The sequence below is a fragment of the Muscardinus avellanarius genome (genome assembly GCF_963383645.1).
Source record: "Muscardinus avellanarius genome assembly, chromosome: 10".
Taxonomy (NCBI): Eukaryota; Metazoa; Chordata; class Mammalia; order Rodentia; family Gliridae; genus Muscardinus; species Muscardinus avellanarius.
The window spans coordinates 14,134,921-14,146,287 of record NC_137796.1 but is presented as its reverse complement, the minus strand read 5'-3'; the positions used below and the strand labels follow the sequence as shown (position 1 = coordinate 14,146,287).

General features: G+C 49.5%; 1 protein-coding gene across 1 annotated transcript; it reads right to left on the bottom strand.

The window, feature by feature from the left end:
- Window positions 1-1,793: 1,793 nt before the first annotated feature.
- On the bottom strand, window positions 1,794-3,863 carry ATXN1L (ataxin 1 like; the record flags this gene model as incomplete). Its single annotated transcript, XM_080704050.1, has 1 exon — window positions 1,794-3,863. One exon carries the CDS (start codon window positions 3,861-3,863, stop codon window positions 1,794-1,796), a length of 2,070 nt encoding a protein of 689 aa, XP_080560176.1.
- Window positions 3,864-11,367: the final 7,504 nt, after the last annotated feature.

Below are 11,367 nucleotides of genomic sequence, written 5' to 3'. Positions count from 1 at the left end.
TCTAACCAGAGAGCTGGGTGGACAATACCCTGAGTTGCCTTCAAGAGTCTAAAGACCCCCAAAAACCAAACAAACAAAAAGACCACTCACCCACCTGAAAGCTGGTAGGAGAGCCTAAATCCCAATACCCAGTAGAATCCCACACTCCATGCTGACACTAGAAGTTTGTATAAAAAAAAAAAATGCTGGGCTTGGTGGTGCATGCTTGTAATCCAGGTACTTGGGAGGCTGAGACAGGATTGCAGGTTTGTGGCCAGCCTCAGCTACTTAGTGAGGCCCTCTGCAACTTCTAAAAACTGTTTCAAAAAAAAAAAAAAAAGAATAAAAAATAGGGCTGGGGGTGTAGCTCAGATGTAGAATGCCCTTGGGTTCAACCCCTAGTTCCACAAGAAAACAAAAACAAAAAAATGTGGGCTTAAGATATGTGGAAGCAAATGCAACTAAGACTGAAAATCCTTTGTATAGAATACACCACCACAAAATGAACCCTATTTCAGGTATTGAAGTGTTACCAACACTATCCTAGACACAGAGCTAGTGGTGGGGGGAAGGCTTAGATGCCTGAATGCTAGGGGGCAGTCGAGTGAGAGAGACAGGACTGCCCCGCCAGGCACACCTGCCTTGCCGAGGGCGTGCTTCCCTTCTTGTTCTCCACCAAGCTTTCTGGCAGTGGAAGAGGGACATGATTCTGAGTTTTAAAAACAAAGATTACAGCAGATGGGGAAACCAGTGACCCTTACACACCCAGAATTAGAGGTCTTGGTCAGAGTGGACAAAGCCAGCTTCGCAGGAGAAAAGGCAGCTGCACATGAGGTCCAGGGCAAGTCACCATGCAGAGGTTAGGGCAGGCGGGCAGGGGCAGCGCAGGCACTTAGGCACAACATAGGCAGACAAGAGCGGAGTGCAGGTGCCTGGGGAAAGGGTCCACTGGTTCTTTCCAACATCACCATCATCAACCAGAGACTCAAAGAGGTCTCAAAGCAGGCCTGGCGTTCTGATAGGAGGAGCTGTTAGGTCAGAGACCTTTCCAGAAGCTCTGCCTAGAGCTCTATCACCTGCCTGTCAGGTCTTTCTCCCAAAGTCCCCAGACCAGGTCCCTGGCAAGGCAATCCTTCACTCTGAACCCGGAGGGGCTTCTCTCTCCTGGCCCCAAGCTGCTAGAAGCACTGTGGGAGGAATGGTGAGATGGGAAGGGTGGAAGCAGAGGATCAAGCAGAATCCTATAGATGAGAGTGCCCCCACAAGCCCAGCCATAGACATCTGTAACAAAATCACCCTTTAAAGTGCACATCTCTCACAAGAAGGGTTCTGGGTGGGAACCCTCTTATTTCCAACTACGGGGTCTCTTGCCCTCCCACCACAAAAAAAAGAAAAAAAAACCTTCAGTTTTACTGCTACGATAAGCTGTGGATCATCATATTTGGCTCTTTCTTTGCTCCCTCCCTCTGCCACCTGCTCCCAAAGCCTGTACTTCCCTTGCAGGAGCTAGGGGTGGGGAGAAAAGAACAGGGAGGCCCTGATTTTGGAATGTTTTATCCTGTGTGCACCCCCTTCCTTCCTTGCCCCAGGCCTGCTGCTCCCCATCACAACATCCCCTGGGGCTGTCCTGAAAGAATGCCTTGGGGTAATGAACAGCGATGCTGCCTTGGGAGACTGCCCTCCCATCTTCCCCTTCCCTCCAAATCTCACTGCCAAGAGAGCCACTCCCTGCTCAGCATGTGCAAATCCTCCGCCTGCTCACAGCGAGGCTCACCTCTGGGGTTAAAGCCCCAGTCCTGCTCCGGGAAAGAGGTTCATTTTCCTGCATTGGAACGCCCTTCGATGGACAGCTTTACCTCCTGTGGAATGAATGAGGGACGGAGCAGAGCGGCCCGTGCCTCCTCCCCTTGCATGCTGTATCTTTGGAAGTTCGGGGCTGGCCAGCAGGCCTGAGCACCAGGCTCAGGTTGGGAGGGCTCTATCGCACGGGAGCCCTCTCCTGTGGGCTGGTTCTTCCCCTCACTGTCACATAGGTCTCTGGATCCCAAGACCGTCCTCTCGGGCCTTTCTCGGGGGGGACCCAGCTGGCTTGGGGGAGCGCAGCTGGCCTGAGAAACCGAGTTATTGTTCAAGCTCTGTAAACTGATAGAGATGCAGACATCTCCCACCTGTAGCCGATGGCAGGGCAGAGAGAAGAGTTGTGCAGTCCGCCCAGGGCTGCAGGAGGACCAACCCTGGCCATATACAAAGAAGGGGTGTTCAGGGGGCACCTCGATGCTCACTTTGCTCTGCTGCTCACCAACCACGAAGTGCAGCATGACAAATCCAGGCCACTGGCTCTCCTGAATGTCCACAACTGTGCTAGAGTCAATCTTCAGCCCCCCGCTCACTTCGGCACTGCGCACAAAATCCTGGGTCTGGAGGTCCTCCACCCGCTTCAGCTCCCCTGTGGCCAGCTGGATGATGGCGCCTTTCATGAAATGGGAGGGCAAGTGGGAGGAGGTAATGGGAGGTGGCGTTGGCGCCTTGTCAGGGAAGGTGGCTCTGCTCTGCATGTCCAGACTTGATGCCACCAGGCTCTCCGAGCCCACAGGCTGCAGGCCTGGGTCAGTTCCAGTGGGCACCAGGTTGCCATTGGCTACAACCACTGCTTTGGGTAAAGGTCTATGTTTCACCAGCTCCTGATGGGACTGAGGGTAGAACCCACAGACCTGATTTTTCTCTGCCAGCTCTGCAGGGTTCCTGGCTGACCCTCGGCCCTCACTCTGATGGTCGGGGGTATGATGAGACAGGTTGAGGGGGCTGGGTTCATCCTTCCTCTGAGCTGCCACCACACGAGAGTCCTGAGAAGCTAAAGCGCCAACCACACGCTGGACCTCGAGGTCGGTGTCTGGGGTCCCTCGGTGTGTCGGCGCCGCCACCTCCACCCGTGGAGTCTGAGAACCTGAAAACAACTGTCCATCCACCACGCATTCTACCACTGGCCCCAGTCCTTGGCCTTCCCCCTTGTTGCCGGGAGAGTCAAGAGCTTCACTTTCTCGTCTTACTAAACTTCGCTCTCGCTGTCTCTGTCCTCCATTGGCAGCAGCTGCTTCCAGAGCAGACTGGCCCTCCTGAGGGGTAAGAACTGGGCTGGTACCTGCTGGAGGGTTTTCATGCAAGGTATACCCAGCAGGTAGCCTAGACATCTGATAATGTACGGGCATCCGGCCTGGAGCAAGGTCCAGTGGCTGAGTACTCGAGTGATGGGGCAGCTGCCCAGGTGGGGAGGTGGCAGGGGGGGCTTTGTTAAATGAGTGGGCGGGGGATGAAGCCTGGGGGGGAGGAGTGGCTTCTTCCGCCAGGAGTGAGGTGTATGGCACAAAGTGTGGAAGGTGAGACGTGGCGAGGTTGGCAGAAGGAGAGAGAAGGGGACTCGGTAAGAAATTAGGTGGTACGGCGTAGGGAAGGCTGTAAGGAGACCCGATAAACTGCAGTGAGGTGGATGGGAGCTGAGCATAGTGGATGGGGGGATAGTGGATTCCTGGATGTTGGATCAGTGAAGACGCTACATTAAATGTGGGGGGCAAGGGGCTCATGTTCACCACAGACGGGAGGCCAGTTGGTGAGAAGGTGGCAGGTGGCACAGCCACCTTATACAGCATGCCATACTGGTCCACTGTCAGACCAGTGATGGCCTCAGCGCCGTCACCCCCCAGGCTGACTCTGGTTCCGGCCTGGCTCTGCCCGGCCACCACGACCCCTCGAGACCATTCAGAGGCATCACTGGAGGGTGTGTGGTTTGTGGAGCAGCTGGTAGTTCTCCCCATATCCTCGCTGGTCACAGGGAGGTCTCGTTTCTTTGGTGGAAGGCATTCCTGACTCCTCTCATGAACAGGTTTCATATTGCTTTGTGGTGTTCCTGGAGCCTGGAAGGGGTTGGCTTGCTCCTTGGGGCATCAGAAAGGGCTTCTCTGTGGCTTCCCTGCACCCCTCTCTGCTGTTGGCTGGGGTGCCCACATCTGCTAGGGAACAAATCAGAGGCAAAGAAAAGTAACCTATGGAACCAAGTCAAAGGAAATAGCAAGATCTGTACCCATGGAAGAAGATATAACAAAGGGGACTAATGGGAAAAGGAGGTATAAGAAGGGGACAGACAAGGAGGCCATCTCCCTGCTAATCAGCCTAGAACAAGAGAGAAACAGTCAGGAAAACCACAAGGCACAAAGAGCTATAAGGAGGAGCATTTAATGATGCATAAATAACCTGAGGGCTCCACGACCTCAAACCAACAGCTTCAGGGACCTTGACTCTTCTCAGCCTTCTCCCATAACGGGACTTTGAACACATGTTCTTTGCTCTAGGCTTTTTCCCTAAGTTTCTCCTTTTGCTACTTAAAACTGATGTGCCATCTTCTTTCCGTGAATGTATGACCTCATCCTTGCTTCCTTTCCCCAGGCTAATTTGGGTTATGATCTCACCTGCTCACACCCCTCCCATCCCAAGCCTGGATGAACCGTCTTCGTTTGCCTCATATCACCATATTGCCGATACCTCAATAAATCCTAAGAGATGTGTGCATGTGTTTAATCTTGCTCCCTAAACATGTTAGGAAATACAGGACCTTTTTTGTTCCAAGAAGCCCTACATCCCAACTTGGGTTCTACGGGAAGAATTATACTAGCTTCATTCTGCAACTCATTTCTCCTCCTCACAGAAGAGCAATGAAACTCTTCTGACAGCACACAGACTTCCTGTTCCTAGTCTGGCAAGACTTCTTTTCTTCTCACTGACCACCTTCAAGATGCCCTCTTTTTCCCCCTTCTTTTTGTTTCTTTGGGCAATGGCTCCTTTTCCATTACAGGTCTGCTCTAGATACCATTTATCAAATGTTGGTTCCATTTCTCCCAATATACCTGCTTATTTCTATATTAGGTCTATGTGATTGGTAAGAAAATTCATTTTCCCCTTATTGTTACCTTTAGAAATACTCTGTCTCCTGTCAAAAAACATCTTTTTGGTCTGAACACTTCAATGCAAATGAACTTTGCCATCTATTATTTCCAATCAGGCTCCAGTTCTTTTGGATCTGGAAAGAACTTTCTACATTACGTTCTGTTCTGTTTTTCCACTACCACAACACAGATGTTTTTCTACAACAAGAAATCGAAAGTGCCTGTATTACCTGAGCTTCTATTGGTGCTTCTGAGCAGCTGTATTAAGTGTCCTCCCGGCTGACCTGGGAGCCTAGAAGACACAAATAGGGATGAAATAAGCAGGAGCCTGACTTCTAACTTTCCCCAGGCTCATCATGAAAGGTAATTCCAAAGACACAAAGACACACACACCCACACACACAAAGCCCATAAAGAGTCCTTGCTCTGTCCTCTTCTCCAAAGGTAACAACACATTTATCCTGAGTGCCCATGCAGTTGAAAAGAGAAAAAAAAAAAGTCATCCCTTAAGCTTTAGTTTGTAAGAAGCGATCCCTAGAAAAAAAATTTCCACGTGTCAAATTTCACTGTTTGGCCTTAGCCTCATATTCTTCATTATCTACCCTATTCTATGAAAGCTTCTTTCTGATACAAATTTCAGTTAAACACGTGAATAAACATGGAAGGCCTAAGCTATTCCCATATGAACAACGGGAAGCAGGTACTTTCTCCTGTACTCAGGGCCTACAAAGATGTGGAGGTTATTTAAACAAGAAAGGCAGCACTAGAGGGAAAAGAACAATTATGTTTCTGGGGCAGAAAAAGAGGTCAAGGGGGCACCCTTATAACAAGATCTTCAGAGTTAAAAAATAAATAAAAAAGGGCTCTTGTGTGTGAAAAAAATTTTTAACAACTTTACACCAAGTTGAACCAGGTGTGACAGAAACTGAAAACATCACTTTGGTCCTCATGCCCCTAACAACAGGGAAACAAAACTGCCACTACCTATCAACATCTGGATCTACACTTGCAGAAATACCAAGCACTAAAGAGGGAACCTTAACCTCTGAGCACAGAGAAAGCAATACTAGTGAGTACTTTGAGATCTGGGAAACTACTATACATGTCCCATAGAATACTGCAAACCGAATCCAAACTAAGGACATTGTTCTCTTAAGTCCTTGGGATAGTGCAGACATACACAAAAGGTGGCAAGATAAGAAAACCTGGTGGAAAGCAAATTCCTAACCCCACAAATTACAGAGAGAACACAAGGCATGCATCCCTTCTCTGCCAACAGTTTCAGTAACTGAACAGCAGTTGGCTTTCTCCTTCATTCCCAACAGAAGCTGTGGTCACACCCCCACCCCCTTGCCTCTAGGTCGCTAAGGGGTTAGCAAAACAAAGTAATAAAAGGACTTAAAGAGGCAAAGGTTCTAAGACAAGAGAGAGCCAAGCCAATGCAATCAGTCTCGCGAGGCAAAAAAAGAAAAAAAAAATCAGAATCTGAAACCTCAGCTTCTGGATTATTTCTCAAGAGGAAGGCACAGTTTATAATCCCAAACTAACGGGCCAGGAGAACTGTTCCGGAGAGCTGCCAACTGAGCCCGGAATCAAGCTTCGTATCACGCTTGGGTCAGAGTCTCAAGATGCCGAATCCTGCAGGAGACCCGAATTCGCTGAGAGGAAGAGGTACGCCCGACAGAAAGGGGGAGAAGCTTGGAAGAGACTAGGGGTTACGGTTTCCTGTGATCCTGCAATCTTTGCTCCAACAGGGGCAGGGCCTGAAGGGAATCCTGCGCTCCAGAGGGTGGTGGTCGGCCTTCGTGCCACCGGGCAGGAACGAGGCCCCGCAGGCGACGCTTCCTTGTTCGGGGTCCTTTCCCGCCCCAAGACTCGAAGACCCCGGCCTAGTGAGACGCTGCCGCGGGGCAGAAGGGCCTGAAGCCACCTTGGGGCCGGCGGGAGGGAAGCGGACGGGAGACAGGCGCGGCCTCTTTGGCTCCCTCGGTCCGCGGTTTCCAGGCCCTGGTCCGGTGGGGCAACAGGCTCCGAGAGGCCACTTCCCCCGGAGCCCAGAGCCCAGGTCTGTTTGGCCTCGGCCAGGCGGCCACCACTCCCGGCGACACTCACCGGCCCATCTCACAGCGCTCCCCGGGCTCCTCCCGCTCGTCCCGGAGCCGCGGCAACCGCGGCCGCCGCCATCCCCGGCCCCGGAGCCGCCCCACACCCAGCGCCCCCCCAGCCGGGCGCCCGGAGATGACGTCACGCGAGCCCCGCCTCCGGCGCGGGGAGATTACGTCACGGCCGAGCCGGAGAGCGACGCCCAGGACTGCCCCGAGGGGCGGGGCCGCCACCCAGCCTCGCGTCCAGCGCCCCCTCTGGTGGGAAAATGAACTCCTCTCCCGGAGAATGGGTCACGTGGGTAGGGTTGTGCTCAGCTCCCTCACCCCGCAATGACCCTTCCTGGGTTTTCTTTTTCTTTCTCTCTTTCTTTCTTTCTTTCTTTCTTTCTTTCTTTCTTTCTTTCTTTCTTTCTTTCTTTTTCTTTTTTCTTCTGCGGTACTGGGGATGGAACCCAGGGGCATTCGGCCAATGAGGTATATCCCCAGCCCTTTTTTAAATTTATTTTTATTTTTATTTATTTATTTTTTTGGTGGTACTGGGGATGGAACCCAGGGGCCTTCTACCTCCGGGCTACACTCCCAGACCTATTTTATATTTTTATTTGGAAACAGGGTCTCTTAAGCCAGCTGAGGCTGGCTTCGAACCTGCGGGATTACAAGTGTGAGCCACCACGCCCGGTCTACTTTATTTTTTCTTTGGAAACAGGGTCTCACTGAGTTGCTGAAAGCCTCGCTAAACTGCTGAGGCTGGCTTCCAACCTCCCATCCTCCTATCTCAGCTGAGGTTACAGGAGTACATCACCACACCCAGCTCTGGGGAATTCTTATGCCTCAATTTTTATATTTTCTCACATGGATAGGCATAAATGATCATCAAAATGGTCATGAGGTATGTGCCAGTAATCCCAGTACATGGGAGGCTGAGACAAAAGGATCATAGGTGTTTGTTTGTTTGTTTGTTTGTTTGTTTTAGGTGGTACTGGGGATAGAATCCAGGGGCCTCCAGGCTCCACCCCAATACATATTTTATTTTTTATTTGGAAACAGGGTCTTGCTAATTTGCTGAGTGCCTCACTGAGATGCTGAGGCTGGCTTTGAACCAGCTATTTTCTGGTCTCAGCCTCCTAAGTACTGAGATTACTAACGTGCGACACCAACATGTGCCACCAACCTGGCAGGAACACAGTTTTGAGGACAGCCTCAACTACCTAGCGAAACTCTCAGCAACCTAGTAAGACTCAGTTTCAAAACAAAAACAAACAACCGGCTAGGGAATGTAGTTCAGAGGTGAAAGAAAACAAATGAAAAAAAAATAGGCAAAATTATGGCGCACCACCATACACACACCCAGAACAACTGGGTAACAACACAGCTACTGCAGACTCTAAATTAGCAACAGCTCCTCCTCCTTCTTCTTTTTCTTTTTTTTTTTTTTTTTTTTTTGTGGTGCTGAGGATTGAACCCAGGGGCATTCTGCCTACAAGCTACATCCCCAGCCCAATTTTTAAATTTATTTTGAAACAGGGTCTCACTAAGTTGCAAAGCACCTTGCTAAGTAGCTGAGGCTGGCCACCAACCCAGATCCTCCTGTCTCAGCCTCTCACCACGTGTGCTACCACGCCAGCAGCAGCGGGCTTTCTTCATGATTATCAATACTGTTCATGACAGTCTCCTCTCTCGGTCTGACCAAGAAGGAAGTCCTGTGGTCACTTAGTGAATCCATTTTAGCTCAAACTGGCATCCTGGTTTCTAGTTCCTTGCTTAGCACACTAAACTGGCATTAAAACTGCCGTGACAGAAACTCCCCAACAATCCAGATGTACTTAAACATAGCCACTTTCCCCTGACCAAGGTGTACACTCAGCTTCCTCCTCCTCCTCTTCCTCCTCCTCCTCCTCCTCCTCCTCCTCCTTCTCCTCCTCCTCCTCCTTCTCCTCCTTCTCCTTCTCCTCATTCCTTCTCTTTCTCCTCCTCCTCCTCCTCTTCCTCCTCCTCCCCCTTCTTTTTCTTGTGCACGGTTGAAAGAGCAGTCACAGGTAGATGCATGTGAAAAGAAGGTCTCTTTGGCCACCAGCCACGAACACAGTGACCTAATAGGAAGACAGGCGTGTTTTCAAACAGGACCTTCTGATTGGTTAACCCAGGTGATTTCCTGCTTTGGTGTGGCAGTCCCGAAAGAGTGGGTCCTGTCTCCCCTGTTTCCTTTTCCAGAACTCTTGGGACCATCGTCATTTCTTTGGTGGTACATCTTGACGGTAGGAACTTCTGTAGTAACAGTTTGACAGGAATATTAGTGATAAGTAAACAGAGTTTTTAGGTTTATGAGGCTGGAAGAATGAAGAGATATTTCATTTCTCTACAGATCTGTACTGTTCTCTGGAATCTAGATAAGCTCAGATGTGTAAGTTACTTATCTAAAATCGATCCAGCGATTTGCCCTGGTAACTGGTTCAAAATATAGTCAGGGAATGAAACTTTATGCTTTCAGTCTCTCTCATGGGAAAGCCTTTTACTTTTTTTTTTCCCCACAGACTTTTAAAAGTTTCTCCTCAGTTTTAAAAAGCGATGGAATAAAGGATTTTAAAGGTATGTGGGACACTCAGGGACTGAAAAGTTCCGTCTGTCTCGTCCACTTGCCATTCCCTGGAGAGTGACTGAATTTTTTTGTCGTGCGCTGATTGGGTTTTTCCAAGGGGAGAGCCTGCGCGCTACTCCGGTGGAAGGGAAAGGACACTAGCAAAACCTTGCTCTGCAGGTTCTTCCTCTTCCTAAACAGGCAGGAGAGCTGCATAGTTCTTGGTGGTTTTTCTAGACCTGTAGTACCGTCAGGGTAAGCTCAGACGACTATCCCTAGGCTCTTTAACATTAGAGATCAAGCCTGAGAGGCGTGCTGATGACGTGAGCATGTGTGGCATCCCTGGAGGACGAAGGGGCTTGGCTACCTTCCTCACACGGTCACATCTTCCTGCCCCCGTGCTTCGGCATGTAAAGTGTCGTGTGTGTTTTAGGAAAGGAACGCTCGTCTTTGGAGGCCAAAGTTAACAGCAACAGCAAACCCCCAGCAAACACTGCATTATAGAACTATAATATATAACCCACTGAATTAGAATAGGTTTAGCTTTCTCTAAAATGTGTTTATGCCTGGCGTTAGACTGTTTTTCCAGAAGCTTTTCTCAACATCTAAATATAGAAATACACAATTTTCAAGCTTCTTGCTTATCTACTTCCTCTGAATAGTTCTGTGTCCTCCTGGGTCCTTGCTTTCGCTTGTTTTTAATGTTATGTGTCCTCTCTAGATTCCAGAAGGGATGTCCTTTGCCAACTCATTAATATGGGTGCCAGGCATAGTGGTACATGCCTTCGATCCCAGTATTTGGGAGGCTGAGACAGGAGGATCGCAGGTTCAAGGTCAGCATCAGCAATTTAGGGAGACTCTCAGCTACTTAGCAAGACCCTGCCTGTTTCAAAATAAGCCTGGTGTAGTGGTAGAAGACTGTATAATTTCAGTACTTAGGAGACTGAGAAAGGATGTTGCAGGTTCAAGGACAGCCTCAGCAACCTAGCAAGACCCTGTTTCAAAAACAAAAAATAAAAATGAGCTGGAGGTGTAACTTGGAGATAGAGTGCTTCTGGGTTCAATCCCCGGTTCCATAACAATGACAACAACAACAACAACAACAACAACAACAACAACAACAACAAGCCAGGCATGATGGCGCACACCTGTAATCCCAGTACTTGGAAGGCTGAAACAGGAAGATTGCAGGTTTGAGGACAGCCTCAGCAAGTAGTAATACTCTTACCACCCTAGTGAGATCCTGTTTCCAAATAAAAAGTAAAATCACGATGGGGGTGTAGCTCAAAGGTAGAATGCGCATGGGTTCAATCGCCAGTACAGGACGCTCACTATTTAACCCTGACCCTATCTATATATCTGTATTGTGTGTGTTATATATTAATGGCTATTTTCTTTAGAAGGGGTTCTTTTAATTTCTCCCCAGGTGGACCAAGAGGTCCTCTGTGGAGGGGAATCCTCCTCTCACGTAAATTCCTCAGAGACTTTCATTTTTGTCGAAAACTTCTGGCAGAACTTTCAGATTGCAGTAAAAAGGCAATTTGAATAAACTGAAGGAAGCCTAACCCTTATTTGAATTACAAGTCATTTCTGGGGAGTGGGTTTACAGAGAAGCAGGTGCGTCCAGGCCATCGCTGAAGCCCCCTCGAATTCCTTACCTGGGGTTTGTCGAATGAATGAAGCGGACTAGGGAAAACTGGAGCCCCTCCTCATCCTGCCAACTTCCTCTTTCTCTGGGCAGCTTGCTAGGCAAAGTCGTTTGTGACCTGCGGTG